At 40.1% G+C, this 17,349-nt stretch overlaps 1 protein-coding gene across 1 annotated transcript in view; it reads right to left on the bottom strand.

Annotated features, from left to right (window-relative positions):
- LOC103380051 (protein arginine N-methyltransferase 8-B) overlaps window positions 1-5,298 on the bottom strand; it is an 18,457-nt gene extending 13,159 nt beyond the window's left edge. Inside the window, exons 1-2 of the mRNA XM_008311848.3 lie at window positions 4,746-5,298; window positions 1,190-1,438 (exon numbers count right to left, since the gene is read on the bottom strand). Of these exons, the coding sequence (XP_008310070.1) occupies window positions 1,190-1,438; window positions 4,746-4,814 (318 nt within the window). The 5' untranslated portion in view covers window positions 4,815-5,298. The remainder of the gene's footprint in view (window positions 1-1,189; window positions 1,439-4,745) is intronic.
- Between the last annotated feature and the right edge of the window lie 12,051 nt (window positions 5,299-17,349).

The raw sequence follows: 17,349 nt of genomic DNA on the forward strand, positions 1-17,349 counted from the left end.
GGCGGTGATTTGTTTTGTAATGATGTAACATCAGCCGGGCAGCAGCAGCAGCAGCCGTCTGGATTTTCAGTAATATTTGCGGTCAAACAGGAAATAAATAACAGCAGCTTAGCTCAGTCTGTTCATCACAGCACAAATAAGACTGTCCGCAGCTTTCATTTGTTTGTCTTTCAAAATGTGTGTAAAGACAATAGTAAATACACTTGACCTTCATTTCAAATATATAGAGGCTTATGTACTTATAGACAAAAATCTACCTTGCAGATCACACGGGATTTAGATACCTCCCATAATACCTCACTTTCTCTGGTGGGATTACATAGATGAGCTCTGTGAAATTTGGTATGAAGTTAGGTTTAAAAAATATACTTAAAAATATACTCCTGAAAAGCAACAAAAATTAAAATATATTAGCTTGATGAGCAAATACTTTCATTTAAAGGCCAAAAAAATTCTTAACTCTTTAGTGACAAACTGAATTCTCATTATTATGATCTCTTGATTTTTTTACCATGCAATTGTCCATGCTAAACCTTTGAGTTTTATCTACATTACCATAGATCAGTGATTCCCAACCAGTGAGCCGTGGTACATGTGGGTGCCGTGTGGATATCAGCAGGTGTACCACTGAGAACTATCCCATTTTAAAATGTCTAATGGAGGTCGGATTTGTTTTTGATAGTAAAACATACTTAAAACACAACTGAACTAAATCATTTTTAATAAATATTTATAACTTTTATTTTAATATGATTGTAAAATACACTATGGAATCATTAAAATGGTTATGTCTACAAAAATACTTCCTAGAAAATATAGAAAAAAGTGCATTTTTATTTGCCTTTCTATTTTCTATATTCTTTATTGAAACCAAATAAACATTTTTAATTTTTTTTCAATTTTAATGATACCTATGATAATTATATTACTTATTTTATGTGGGAGGAAACGTGGGGGGAAACACAGCTGTCAATTCAATCTTGAAGCAATATTTTCTGGTTGAACTTTTTTATGTGCTAATTAAAGGGTCCATCTGTTCTGTCTGTACAAGATGGATAAAGATGAGGTTTCCATTATTTCAGCTGAACACTTTGTTAAACACCTCTGTTTTAAATTGAGTATTTAGTTAAACAGTGAATTAAAGTTGTCACATTTCTGGTGTGAAGAGGTCGTTCTGATAAGACAGTACCTCGTGGATACCAAAATGGGCGTAGGAGTCAAAGTAGTAGTCTTTGGAGGTCATCTCCTCTGGACTAAGAAACTTGGACATCTTGCCTCGCCCTGGGCAGCTTGGCAGACTGGCAGCGTGAGGTGTGTGCGGTGGGATCGGAGGCCTCGGAGCGGGCTGCATAGAAGGCACAGGCTTGGGCAACGATGTGGGCTGCACCGACTGCGATGGAATAATGCGGATCGGCTGCGGCTGCGGCTGCGACTGTTGCTGCGTTGAAGGCAAAGATTTGAAAAAGTGAATAGTTTTTATCGGCCCGTGGCAATCACCTTATAAAATGACTGTGGGCTTCAGAGAGACGAGTGAATGTGGAGAGAATACTCTGATCACTGACATCAAGACGGCAGAAGGCGAGAAGACTAAACTGCACAGAAGGTACAACCATAATGGCCTGATTATCACCTCTATAGCCTGTGGGAAACACACTCATTAGTGTGTGTGTGTGTGTCAGTGAGTGAGAGCAAGAGAAAATAGACACTAACAGTTTCTCAGAAGTGTGAGGAGCTGTACTGAAAACTTTAAGACTTCTAAAAATAAAAGAAACAGCAACAAACCCATAACTGGCGACACACAAACAGTGATGGTTCAACATACAATAGCTTCTTTATTTACATTAGTGAGTGAATGCTGGGTAAATTACACACACATATATATATATATTTCATGTCATTATCTCAGACACATTATCTCTCATTTTTGTGCTGTGCTGTGGGAGGTCAGTGCAGGTGGTCTCACTTATTCGGTCGGCTGCTATCTAAACTAATTTGTCAAAGAGCACTGTGCAGTTCTGTGCATCAGATTAGATTTAATGGTTATATCCGCCGCCTGTGAGCTTTTTGATCTGTCAGGAGGAAACGGTACCATACTGCACTGACCATTTTACTAAATGGATTTTTAGATTCTGGGATTCCTCCACTGTTTGGCTGCTGTTTTAGTCTCTAACTTTCCTTTAAACCAGGACAGAATGAGATACAGTGAGCAGAAACTTCATGAGTTCATTTTTTTTTCTTGCTTAGTCTATGCCATTTACTTTTGAAGATGACTGGTTCCCAGTATTATTAATGTCAAAAACAAGAGTTGATAAGCTTAGAAGCATTGGCCTTTTTACAAACCAGATTTGGCAAAATTGGATCAAATGCACAGACATGACCCCATTAAACGCACCCTAATAAAGCTGTTAGCTCAGCCACACAGCCCGAGCTAACAGCCACCAAACTCACTCTTCAACCAAGGAAGCTACCTATTATTTACTCTGTTGCAAAATAACCAAAAACACGTTGACTAACTGATCTCAGTTTGGTGATCTTAGTCTTAATATATGTTTTGCAGGGCATAATAATTGGAGGGTGTTCAAAGTCCGGCTTGGAGGCCAATTGTGGCCCATAGAGAAACTTTTTTTAACTCACAGTCTGTCTTAAAATCCATCACTTGTGGCCTCGTGAATTTTATCTTACTGGGTTTTTCTTTTTCTGTCTGGCAGATTTTACGTCATCTTATTTGGTTTTTACCAGTCATAATCATACCAGTGATTCTGGTAAGAATTTGTGATGAAATCCAAACTATTCTGTTTCCACTAAAATATTCATTAAATAGTTAATTTGCATTCATGTACGTTCACTTTATCTTTAAGTGTTTTGTACTTTGTGTTGTATGTGTTGCATTCAGCTAAATGAGTCCAGAGCTGTCTCTCAGTCCAGGGACAGTCAGGTGATGAGGTCAGCACTCAGTGTTTACTTTGTTAGAAGTTGGTGCATTTGGCCTCATCCTGCAGCTACTGTACATGATGGGCAGACACCCAGATGCAAAGACTGCAGATATCAAATGTCGGCATCTTAAAAAAAGATGAATCACCATTAATAAACAGTTAGTACGAGCCAAATACTTACTAATTTATACATCACCATTAAAGAGGTGACAAAGCTGCAGTGCAGAAAAACCAAAGACATGTGAGTTATTTCTGTAAAAATGACAATAGAAGATACGTTTTTCCACACGTGACACAGTAGGTAGCATATGTGACTAATAAGAATAAAGGTAAATTTAAACCTTTTTAAGTAGGGGTGCGAGAAAATATCAATATGCAATATTTCATTTCACTTTATTGTATTGATATTCAACAGCATATTATCATTTAAATAATTCATTTTAATAATAATTAACATGCAAATATTCATTTTTTAATAATAATTAACATGCAAATATTCATGGCCTTGGTTCACTTTATTTTGCTGTTCGTTTTAGTAACCTAATGCTAAACAGGTAACAGCATTGTGTGTTTACTGTGCTGACAGTTTTCCAACAATTAAATGTTAAAAAAAAACAACTTAATATATCAACATGCCTATTCTATCTCAGTATATCACGATATATTTTACCATTGCCCCTGTATCGTATCATGTGATAGGTATCGTAAGTATCGCCAGATTTCTGCCCCTCCTTTATAGATGCTTATGTGATATTCATGCTGCACAGTCCAGATTAATGTGGATTTCTCCTACATTTGGATCAAATACGTTTGATGATGAACTGTTGTCAACTCTGATAATAAAAACCCTCGCCTACAGACAGGAACAGGAATCACTTAGGTGTTTTATTCTCCATCTCACCACTCAAGTGCCCAAATATCCCATAACAGCTGAGAGAGGAAACCCCCAAACATCAGTACGTCCACTTACTGGGATGTGTCAATTGCCTCCTGAAAGCTTGAGGATCATCTGCCATGAATACACTTGCTTTGAGGAATAGTTTTGTGATAAATAATGTAGAGCAGGCGTCAGGAGAGGCAGCCTGTAGCTTCACAGAGTGTGTGCAGCTTTTAAGCGTTACTTAAAAAGAACCAGCAAGGCTTCTTGAGTTTCCATTCACTTTGTGAATACCGATGCAAACCCAACTCAATACAACGTAGGGCTCCTGTGGAGAAGCACTGGACATTTTTAAAGCCTCGAAAGAGGAGTTAAGTAAATTGAACGGATGCTTCAGCATATGAAATACTTCAGGGCAATCTGGGACAGAGTCTGTCTTCTTTTTAAATTAGAGACACTGTGGATAGAGGATCTAATACCGGGAATCCCCCGTTAAGACACACTGTGCTGCGGCGTGGGGCTAATGACAAACCATGTCCTTAGTTCACCCTACTTTCTTCCCTGCAAATGAACTCACAGGCTTGTCAGAAAGAATGCTGCAGTACCTTGGACAGCGCCTCACGCAGAAACAACCTGCAGCATAAATGCAATGCAGCGAGTTTATTCAATCCGAAACCTTGAGTGGGGAAATGTTATTCTCCCATTTCAGGAGGGGTTTAGAAAAGAGAGAGAAAGTGACAGGTGAAATAAAGGGATAGTGAGAGTGAGAGAGAGAGATCCCTGGTTCATTCAAACTGATAGTCTCTCTGCCACGACGCACTGCATCCTTCATTTTGACCTGCATGCAACTTCTGCCAAACGTAGGACACATGCTGCAGGTTAAAGCTCAGGCCATGGCCGATCTAAAACTAAGATAGAACGATCCCCACACTTACCTCAGTGCTCTCGGACTCCGCCATTTTTCTCCTGAGGAACATGCAGCGGGATGAGTGCTTAATTCCCATAGGAGCCAGGGAGGTGTAAAAAAATACCTCTACTTTGGGGAAAAAGTATATAAAAGCTCTCTCCTTTGGCGTTGTGTGTATCAAATCCGCCTACAATTTTTCTCAGAATTATTTTGAAAGAACGCAAAACTATACGAGTTCCCGACAGCGCCGCAGTCCTTGTTGCCGTAAAGTGCAGGCGATTGCATGGTGCAAAAGTTTCTGGACAAGGCGTTCCTGGAGAGTAAGGGACGTAAAGGCATCGTTAGAAATCAGCAAAGAAGAATAGGAAGAAGAGAGAGAGAGAGAGAGAGAAGGGGAAAGAAATTTAGGGAGAGAGAGAGAGAGGAGAGAGAGTCTGCGTGTGTCTCTCTGTGTGTAGATGGCTGCTGCAATTTTATGACCCGGTATGCGCTGATAAGAATCTCCAAAGACTGCAGCAGTAAAAGAAGCACATTTTCATGAAAACACTGTTGAAGACCCAGTTTGACTGATTCTCACCGGAACGCTGTTTCTAAAAATAGCACCTCAGCGGCTGCTGCTGCTGCGGCTGCTGGTGCTGCTGCTGCGGCTGCTGGTGCTGCTGCTGCTGCGGCTGCTGCTGCGGCTGCTGGTGCTGCTGCTGCGGCTGCGGCTGCTGCTTGTCATGGACATATCTTTGCATGTCATGGACATATCTTTGCATGTCATGGACATATCTTTGCATGTCATGGACATATCTTTGCATGTCATGGACATATCTTTGCATGTCATGGACATATCTTTGCATGTCATGGACATATCTTTGCATGTCATGGACATATCTTTGCATGTCATGGACATATCTTTGTCTCATAGTAGTACAAGTTAGTATTTTCATTAGAAATAGAGAATCAATACTTACAGCTATTCTAAATCACTTCCCTCCTCTCCTCCTAAAGCCCATATTCTCATCTCTGGAGATGTTTCTGTTCATTTCTAGTTTCCAGAGCAGGTTTTCCTCATTTCTTTTCATTATATACTTTCAGATGTGTGTGCGTGTTGCTTTAATAACTAATTTTGAGCCGTTGTATTTCATCCCTGAAGTCTTCTACTTCTGCACCACAGTCTATTTTGAGAAGACACCATACCTCTTCCACCCACACATACTTAGCAATTGTTCCATTATTCAGCAGAGCAGCATTTATTCAGCAGGCGCTAAGCAGCCATCAGAGTAAAAGGCTGAACTGTTTTCCTTCTCGTGGTCGTATCTGAAGTCCTCTCATACAAAAATACATCGGTCCATCCTCTGCCACTTACGACCATTGACGGGTACAAGCTGAGCCCAAATGGATGTGATTTTGTGAGGAATGAGCGTTGCGATTTTACACACAACCACGGAGCGAAACCCGTAATAGTTTCTATGACTTTGCACCCAGATTAGTTTATTTGGGATAAAAAAACGATCTTGAGGTGAATTGGTTTCTCCACATCAGTTGAGGAGTCCTGTTCATTACTGTGCAGTGCACAAGAAAAGTGGAGTGAAACTAGTTTCGCTTCATAGAGTGATCTTCTCGTTGTAAGGCAATAGCACTAACCATCGTTCCACAATACGGCTATGTAAACACATGCCACACTTGTCACGTTGCCTGCTAACATTGATAGCATTGTTCACCCATGTTATTAGCTTTCAGAACCTTCATGAATGCTAAATCTAAAGGTTAGTGGAGGACTGAAGTAGTGAAGGAGCAGACTACCACAGACTGACATAATCACCCAGGTCTGGCTGTCGCCTGGGGATCAATATGCCACCATGTAACGAGGATTGATTATTCAGTCAGGCAGGTTAGTGCAGCGACACTCTTTGATCTGCCTGTAACTACTCTCCTGGACTGCGTTGTGTTCTTTCCTGCTCAGATGTCACTTTGACAAGATCAGCCATGCACTGGAGTTTCACTCTGATCACCTGGATCAGGGCTTTCATCATCTGATGATTGAAGAGAAATGCTAATATCCAACAGTTACGAGTTATAATGGACAGTATTCTTCCTGATATAGTCATCTGAGCTTGTTCTTTGTGTGTGTGTGTGTGTGTGTGTGTGAGGTGCTGCCTCTGTGCATGGCTGGGAGGCAGCGATGTGAAGCTTCATTAGGCAAGTTTCCCTCTCGCATTCCAATATGACCTTTTTGTCACTCGCTCACAGAGCAGCGGAAGAAGCAGCAGCAGCAAATGACTTGGACTGTATTAACTGGCAGAGAGAGCTGCTGGAACAACTGTTGGAATGTGTTTAATTAGTTTCCAAGTACAAGTTATCATGGAGCTAAAACACTTGACTACAGATCACTGAAGTGTTTCTGTTGCTGTCCCTACAGTGATCCACTAAAACTCACTAATACCCCACTTTAATGTGTCTGTCCTTTGGACATTTATCAAAGTCTACTGGATGAGTCATCTTCACCTGATGATATTCATTTGTTGTTTTACAGACATTATTACAGTCTCATGATCTCAATAAACAACAGCAATGATAGCAATCACTTAAACTACAGGATATTAGCTTCTGCTTATATGTTTTCAGCAGACCTGGAGCTGCTCAGTGCTGCTCTATATTTCATATTTCTCTAAAATGCTTGAAGGTTAGCTCAAAACATTGCGAAAGCCACAAATAATCTTTTTGAAACCTTGGCCATTGCTGCTGTTTATTATTATTATTATTATTATTTATCTTTTGGGGACAGAGAGCCTTTGCATTGCCAGTCGTTTCTGCTCCAACTCCTTTAGAAAAAAACCTTGGCAGCTATTTGACCTCTGTGTGAGATTGCCACCAGGAAACATAAAACCTTATACTGATAATTCTTTCATCCAAAATACCATTTTTCTTTTAAACAAACCAATGACTCCGGGGACATCTGGTTGGTATTTTAAATGTCTTAAATAAGGACAAATAAATAAAGGTCTCTATAAATCACTGCCATACAGTTATCTATTAAATCTGTGAGCAAAGATCTCAACCTTAAAGGAGTCAATGGCCACATGCTGCCACCATCACATGATTGTGATAGAAAAGGTAGTTTGTGTTGACCATAAATACCATATAACATTATGGTATATAAAGAGCTCATAATCACTTTATTCTTAAATGCCCAACTTAAGCAGTTAAACAATTGAAAACTTTTTTTTTTTAAACATTTCGAGGGTAAAATTGTTATTGACATCACAGCGGTTCCATAGTGTAGCCGTTAGCATGCCTCATTTACACATCTGCCTTACATACAGAGAGTCCTGGGTTCAATCCCCACACAGTTTATGAGTTGCCACCCACTACATAATGGCGCCTCCTTTGGCAGCCTGCGTGTGTTGCAAAGACTCACACTGTGAAATAGTCCATGGGGGGATGAAAAAGGCACTCAGTCCAAACCTGTATCGACTAACCTTTAGAGATACGACATACAACTGATAACAGACACATTAAAACAAGAAGTGGTGTCACTAATAAAGGATGAAGGATGATTGATTGATTTTCTGGAAATATCTATTTGTCATGCAGAGAAAAACCTTGTAAATGACATCAGCCTCACTACCTTTGAGATGTCAGAAGAAAGGCCAGTGCACCAGACCAGAGTAACGCTCTCATCATCAAATCTTTATAGTCATCACTCAGACGTGCTCCACTGAGGCCAAACCAAAATGTATTTTTAATGAAATCTTCCACTTGTCTTCCCACAACATTTACTTTTATACGATCACATAACCAAACCCTGTGTGCTCACTCGACCCTCTCAGCTTAACACACATGTTTGGACTCCTGCAGCAGCTGTCTCCAAATCCACTCATCAGACTGGAGAGTCGACGTCTGACAGGTACCCAGGTGAATCATGAGCCGTAGTGAGGCTGCTGGTAACACTGAGGCATCATCACTGCACTGCATTGTTTTTCTACCACAGGCTTAAAAATGGATAGGACCCAGTGCTGTTTCTTCTCTTTCCACAATTCATCAATCTCTGGATGACACGTCGCTGTATTCACTCACTCTGCCTGATACTTTTCTATATTCCCTCGCTTTTCAATTTCCCCTGCTCCCTCACAGAAACACTGATAAGACATGAAGCAGCAGCAGACGTGATAGATTCTTATTAAACAGGGTTCTCCACCAGAGACGCAGTGTGGTTTCTGCTGCCAGTTAACACAGCAAACATATTGAGCGGATGTGGACGACACCAGCTAACAGAAGGTTCATTCTAATAACAGTTGATAAATGTAGCTAAATGATTTATTTAGCTTTTTTAGGGTAGCAGAATAAAGTGACATAAGACAGTGATTCTCAACCTTAGGGCCGTGGCCACCAGTGCTACCTAGAATCAAGGGAAAAAAAATCTGTTTTGCCCCAGTGGGCCACTGAAGCCACTGCAGACATGTTACCCATGACAAGCTCAGTTATTTAGCTTTAGACCACATGGTGGCGGTAACACATCAGTCAGGTCTTTAAAAAGCTCCAATATGCACAGAAGAAGAAGACTTTGTACTATAAAAATTGGACCCTCAAGGTCAAAAAGGTTAACAAGCTCTGGCATGAGACATTTTTAAAACAGTGAATAAGGATGTGAGCTTCATGCAATAGCAGTTGAGTGGAAAATAAAACCTTAAATATGATGATATATAGGTTGCTTTTTTGTTGCAAAGATTCCTGTGTGTTTGATTAAATTTGATATCAGTGCAATAACACAGAAATATTAAAGAAGAAATGAGAAGATGATTATTTTTTTCCAGATTGCAGATGAAGGCTGCAGAAGTCAGTCTGTGTACAATCTGCATACTGATGTGTATTTTTAAATTCACAAGACAGAAAAATCTGCTAAATCATGTGCATCCGAGCCTCACAGACTGCTGCTCACTTTTGAAGTGTTGTTTTAAAGAAAGAGGGAAAAAATCCTTGCGTTTCGTGCTCATTATGAGCCTCTGCAGTGAGACATCTAAGAGACAGAGAACCTCATCACAGCCAGCTGAAGGAACTGCTACTGTATGTTCAAAGTGAAATTATTCAAATTATTTCAGGACAAACACATGTGTCAAGTATGTTGGCTTTCATTCAAGGGATAATCATTTTCCAACAACTTACATCTGCAAATAGACACTGCATATACACCATGACGGTCCAGGTGTATTGTTGAGAGTAGAACTACATTAACAATGAGACATTATTTAAAAAAAAATCTATTTCATGGATTGTGACTTGAACATTGTTGTTTCCATGCATCAGATCATGCAACTCTGTCTAAACCTTTTCACAAAATTAGAAACTTTCTTTAAGATATTAACATTTTTACTTTATCTAATTGTAGAACTATATTTTCACACTACACCCTTCAAAGTTTTATTTTGAGATTTTTCAAGTGTGAGGAGATCACACTGAGACACAGTTGCACCCCTCCCCCTGTATACACCCACCCATCCACATTCTGCTCCATCCGTGTCTCACTTTACCTCCCTACATATTCTACCTTCTCCCCTTCTTTTTTGACATTTTGCCTTCAACTCTTTTTCACTTTATACGAGCCAGAGTCTTTCTATTGGTATTCCCCTCGTGTGTCCTGATCATTTGTGATAGACATGTCCTCTGTTCTCACTGATCTCCTTCTTGGTGTTTCTTACCTTGACGTCTGAAAGACTGTTGTATATACAGACAGGGAGTGCTGCATTCAGGTCCATAGTGAACCCTTGATTGTTTATTTCATTTTTCATTTGGTCTTTTGATCCACTTCGTAACGTCAACAGATCCAGGACTTTTCCAGATACATGCACCTGTCCCTCTCTTGTCCTCTGTTCTCACTGATCTCCTTCATTTCCAGATACATGCACCTGTCCCTCTCCTTCTTCGGAAGTGTCTTTTTCTACAGTTATGACTTGCTGTTGGTAGCTATAATGTATCTATGAAAAATAATTATGACAAATGTAATATATATATGCAAACAGCGCTGGGTAATGAGCCGATCAGTGGTGCTGTCTGCAATCGGGTCAAATCGGGTCAAAATGTAAAAAATGATTTCAAGTAGCAAAGGTCTTCATGCATCGTTGTGAGACCCCTGCTGTAATGTAGGTGATGCAGATGCAAGAAGACATCAAGAACTGCCACTAAAAAAGAAGTATTTCTCCATCATTTAGGTAGGAATCTATCTCCTCATCCGATTATTTATGACATAATGTGTTTTATGAGCAGCTGAGTGCCAGAGCTGAATCTCAGCGTAGAATTGATTGAGCTATAAAATCTGTTATGGGTTATAGCTTGCAGTGTTTACAAAGGTTAACTGAGTACCTTACCGATGTTTTTTGATCACGTTTAGGAAAAGAATATCAAGTGCACACACCCTCCGCCCTCAAACTATAAAAAAAAACTGCAGTGAAAACGATGGCTTCAAATCTTTCCAGAGAACACATTTTGTGCTTTCTTGCACTTTAGTTGCTTACAAGATCCATATTTAATGATCCAGTATGGGCTACATCTAAAGTGAATGTTGTATGAGGCTGGGAGAATGAGAGGATTTTCACTGACAGTTAATGTTATTATCCATATAAAAAACAATGCATTTTCCAGTGGAGTGAGTAGTTGGTTTGACGCAGCTCAAACTTCAACCTTCTCTGTGCACAAACTGCTCAACAGTTGAATGGCTCTTTGACATTGTGTTGTGTGGAAGGGCACAACCAGCAGAAAAATGTTTCGAGACTCCAAGACTGCTTAAAAGTCTTTCTCAAAACATAGCATAACAAATCTAAAAAGTCTGGGTGTCGCCTTCAATATCAAGCTCTCCTTTACAGCCCACATTCACTCCAAAACCCTTTGTTCACCTCTATAATACTACTCACCTCTTGCAGTCACTCCTCCACCCTCTCAGCCCACTCTGCTGCCATATTGGTAAATGCCCTGGTACCATCCCATCTGGACTCTCCTGCTGCTCACTGCCCTATGGTTTACCACAAAAATCCGTCCATAAACTTCACTCTTTTGGAATTCCCAATCTACACAACACATTATCGTCGGTTCTAAAGCACCGTCACTGACTTCCTGTTACGTTCAGTTCCCTCCATCACCTTGTTCCTCAATATTTATGACCTCCTCCTTCTTGACTCTCCACTCCTCCTCAGCGTCTCTCCTCTCCACACCTGGCCGCCTGTCTACCATCAGGGCTTTTAGCTGCTCTGGAACTCACTTCCACAACATCTTTATTACACACAGGTTCTGGCAGAGAACCACTGCACTGCAACATTCTAGGTTTAGATCACACTGCAGAACATGACAAATGTTAAAGATATAAATATTGGATTTAAATTGATTCTTATCTATGATTCATTGTAATCTATAGGATGCTCTGTTCAAAATAGTAAAAATTATTTATGAAACTTTTTCACGGTTATATTTTGAGTGAACAATATCATTAAATGAGCTGTTTGATGCAGGATTAAAGCCCTGAGTCATCATTATTCCTTCTTTAAAGTGTTGTAAAACAAACCCGTTCTATCACCGTGTTTGTGTTCGTGTGCGTGTTTCACCTCTCTCTCCAACTTTGCAGAAATCCTTCTTTACCCCTTGGTGAAGAAGGAGGTAAGAAACTAATTCCATGTGTTCATCAGAGCCTGACAGAGCTGCAGCCACTCTGCATGTTTGTTAAAACCCTCAGTGGAGTCATTAACCATGAGACCAAAGTGATTTACTCAGTGCCGTGTCCCCAGGTACAACATGTACCCTTTAGGATGAATTACATCAACCTAAACTCGTAGAGAGGCAGAGGTCATTCCAGCAGCGAGCTATCATTCAACAAGACGCCGCGACACTTCAGCTGCCAACATCGTCGAACAGACACATGGGAGTTTTTATGTTTAAACATTAGACTTTTTCTCAAGCAACCGCGAATGACCTTAGTTAATCATCCCTCATTTACACAGTGATTATGACTCTGTCAATATAGCGTAAAAAAACGTCCCACAATGCACATGAGCATCCATCAAGCTTTAGCAGTCATTTAAAACCGCTTGGTATGCAGGCGCAGAGGGCAATGAAACGGCCTATTGCAGGTGACAACCTCCTGAGGGCGTTCTGCCAGTCGAGGGGCCGAGAACTGATTCCTTGTACTGCAACATTACTGTCTCACATCTGCACCACTCCTGAGAACTGATTCCTTGTACTGCAACGATTTCTGTTCATTACTGTCTCACATCTGCACCACTCCACAGATTGCACCCAAAATGTCCCTCTATTTACCAACCTTCCATCAGCAATCACTGTGTTCACATGCCGGTTGAATAATTATAGGATGGCATTCAGGGGGCTTGACCTGGACAGGTCAAAGGTGAAGGAAATATATTTAGATTTTCTACATATAACTCTCAGAACAGGGACAATTACTTTTCTTTCTTTTTTTTTTTTTCAATTTTTACCAGATAAACATTTGTGAGATAAACATTTTAAGTAGACAGACCTTAATGTTCACACACACAGGAAATAAAGACAGTATTCAAGTTTTTAATGCTTCTCTCTGCATGTGGATCTGAGTGATCTGCATGTGACAGGTCCCAGTGACTCGTGTGATCTGATTGGTTCTCTGCTGATCGCACCAAGCTTAAGAAGTCAGTTTCTGTCAGACGCTAAAGGAACCCTGTCTGAACCACACTCAGCAGCAACGTTGGCTGTTGTTTTTTCCTCTTTGTCCATTTTCCTCTGGACGACTACACAGTGGTGTTTATTTCTACTTGTATATTACACCTTATATACATATATATGTATATGACACCTTCTTTTAAGCAACACAGTGTCTTTTGGTTGTTTGGAGTCATCGTTCTAAAACTCTCACATACCCACTCTTGAACTGGGTTCTGTATAAAAGCTGCTCCCTCACCCTGAGGCATGAAGATGACTCTTCAGGTTTCCTAAATCTTTTCATAGCATCGTGACCACTAAGGCCACTCTCACACCATATCCTGTCCTCGTAAACACTTTAAATCAGAGCTGGAAGCTTCAAGGACTCCTGAGCTCCCCCACCTGAGGTACCCTACGCTCTAGCCGCCACACTTTTAGAACTTTCTGTCACCAGCGACAGCACACAGTGAGTGCGCAGTTTGTGAGTCAAATTAAAGGTTTATATAGAACTGTTACCAATTAATGCCGTCTATATTATATACAATATATTGTTAGCTGGTTATGCCAATTTTATGGTTTTGTAAGTGCTTTAGGAGATGTTTTTCTTTCACGATAACTACTAATTTTTATTCCTCAGATTGACTGTACTGTACAGGCAACTGTTGCCCTGCGGAGGCAGTGTTCTGTTTACAGTAAACTGTTAGATGTTTTGCTTTTGTGCTATTCATTTTACACAGTACTATGTCCTCGGTAGGTACAGTGGAGCCACGTCTTGATGACTTATTATAAAGGAGGTCTATGGGTTGACACCCGTGCTGCAGATCTGTCTTCATATTCTGTCCCTCACTCCTCTGTAAACCAGAGGACAGGCCGTGGAGAAAGGCATGGATGTACCTACCAATCCTTTAAATGCGTGTCATGTCTGGACGGTTGTTAGACACCAGACAACAGTGGAGTAGAGAATATGAGGATGCACGTAGGCAAGGATGTTATTTGCATTGGCCTGCGCAGCAAAACAAACACTTCAGATTCTATAGCGTGTTCTAGACTTAAAGTCTAGACTAAATAATCAGGTAGGAATCAGACCCCAACCCTCCACCCCCATGACCCCTCCCACTCTTTGAAGACCAGCACTCACTCTACCAGGTCCTGACTTAATTGTAAAGTGGTGCTGATGGGAAAAGAACAACTCGGAGGGTGGGGGGATCTTGTCCGCTGGTGGTTGTAAACGTAAATTTGAACTTGAATCTTTTCTAATCAGGTTGAACTCTGTTCAGGGGAAAGAAATGACGAACGCTGAGAGGATATTTCTCCATCAAAGCACGGAGACTGAGTGCTGCTACTTTGTCTTTACCTGCTGCGGATGATGATGATGATGATGATGCACTCACTGAAACATGATCAAAGTGCAGGGGAAAAACTTTGAAACCACATCTTGACTCATTGCGGATGGAAGAAAAAAAAAACCCCATAATAACACACGTCCTGTTTAGAAAGTATGGCTATAGAGTTTGTTATTATGACTCATCACTAAAGGTTAATAATTGCACTCTATTGAGACGCTTTGAAATTCCTGTAAATATAATTAGTGTTGGAACTCGAACCATCAATGTTGCCTACTTTAAAGGGAGAAAAATCTGCATTCCTTTAAAATGAGCTTTTAAAGTTGTCTGGGACAGAGCTTCCAAACTGAGTGGTGATTATAAATGTACCATTTTGAATTATACTACATTCAGAGATGAGAAAATCATTTTATTTCCTGCAGACGGATTAGTTTTTAAAACTAATCTCTGAACTTCAGCGGTTCTGTACAGCAGTAATTGGCTGTTCTATCAACCGCTGTATTTGATTCTAGCCGAACATTTATGATGGGCAGCTTCGTGTGTATTATCGGCTCATATCCTGTGCTTCCAGTAGCTGACAGCTAACTGTTAGCATCACACTCCATGACTCACTTATAATGGTGTTTTGGACAAAATGACAGACAATAATAAAAGTGTGTTTATAATGAAGGTCAGTAAAATTGTGCTACAGTATATTCATTATCTCACAAATAGTCAGCATAAACTAAATTGCCTAATACCTATACAGGAAGTCATTTATTTTACTATTTATGTGTTGAAATGTCAACTGGATTTTGGTTCAAACTCTCCTGCACTTTTTCTGCTGTAGCCTTTTTGGCTACACAGGCACCAGCCTGCTGCCAGGAGGGTGGCAGGTGGTTGGAAATGTCCAGCAGTGGTGAAGGTAATGTTCACTGTGTCACCTCTGTGTTGACGCTTCACTTCACAGGACACAGCCAGTGCCTGCCAAAAAGAGCAGCGCGGGCAACTGCAGATGCTCACTCATCACCACAAACAGAAGAGACACACACACACACACACACACAAACAATTGTGTAGATATGATGTCCTTTATCCTAACCGGAACTCATGCCATTCTTTCTCTGTATTGCTATATGTGAACCATATATATTTTATGGGGTGTAATTCAGGAAATGCAAGCGTTACTTCCCATCCAAGCACCCATCCGTGGATCATTTTTCACCCACTGCTGTTAGATCTTGGTAAATTCAACAAGAGACAGAGGCTGTTAGTTCTTAAAAAAACACATTATTGTGCTCTCACAGTGACTGAGCCTCTGTCACATCACTGACAGTAACAATCATCTTTATCTAGTGACTGAGTGCTTTTTAATGTTCACATTTAAGGAGAACAGCAGAGGAGAAAGGAGACGTTTCTATCTCCTGGATTTATTCATTTCCAGTAGTCCTTAAAATCCTGCACTCCTCTGACTTTACTCATTTAACTGTAGTATAAACAGAAGGGTGTGTGTGTGGTTTTGTACTTTTGTCTTTGAGCTTTTACCACGGACCAGAGGATTTAACCAAACCTCGTTGCCAAAGAGCTCCATGTCCTGGTTAAAAACAGGACAGAATGATTTGTTGGTATTTGTATTTGTTTACACTGTAATTGCTGTTACCAACCGTTTGTACTGTACTTTCTTCTGCTGAGCAAAGACAAAAGCTCATGTGCTGCACTCTGTGTTTAGGTGGTTTTTGTAGCAACAAGGTCAACACTCAGGGATTAGCATCAGTACCCTCTGCTGTCAGCAACTTCACTTGGATTTTACACCTTGAAAAAAATCGATTTTTACAGTGGCATCTGTGTATGTCTGTATTTATATCTCCCACCTTAAACAACCGATGTGTTCTTCCATGGCTAATAATAAGTGTTATTTTAACCATTTTAGGAGCAGTACTGTGTAGATGTTTCTTATGCAGTGGCAACATGTACCTCATGTACTTCTGACGTCAGAGCACTTCAGAGAAGGTGTGACACGAGGATCAAAAACGAGGGCTGTAAAACAACAACTAAACAAGTTAAACTATATTTAGAGGAAAACGCTTGTTATAAATGTTATCAATGCAGTGAGAAAGGAGAAATTATGTACTACCACCAGAGAGAGAAGGACATGCGGGAGAATAGTAAAGTTTTTCATGGGCTTTTTTCCAATAGGGAATTCACATTTTTCAGTTCATTTTAGCATGATAAAAATCAAGTGACAGACAGTAACTGGACTGTCTTGGTTTCTCAAAGACGTTTCACATCTCATCCAAGAAGCTTCTTTTGTTCTGGCTATGTGTAGGATTTGGGGAGTGGGGCCTGCAGTGTTTAATTTTTAATTTTTTTTTTCATTAACTTGATATGACATCTGGCCTATTAGAAATATACTTTTTTCCTTTGAAAATATATATTTTTTAAAACAGAGTAAATATATTGATGGACAAAATGTATTTAATAATAATGTACACACAATAAGTGATTCTGAGAGTGAACATCCTGATAACATTATCATGGCATCAACACAAACGTAGGCAGTTCTAATCTAATTTACCTGAAGTAAAGTTTGAAAATAAGTTTTGCCACACTGTAGTTTAATTTCTTTAACTGTTATCAACTATTATGAAC

The sequence above is a fragment of the Cynoglossus semilaevis genome, chromosome 6, assembly GCF_000523025.1.
Source record: "Cynoglossus semilaevis isolate Cse_v1.0 chromosome 6, Cse_v1.0, whole genome shotgun sequence".
Taxonomy (NCBI): Eukaryota; Metazoa; Chordata; class Actinopteri; order Pleuronectiformes; family Cynoglossidae; genus Cynoglossus; species Cynoglossus semilaevis.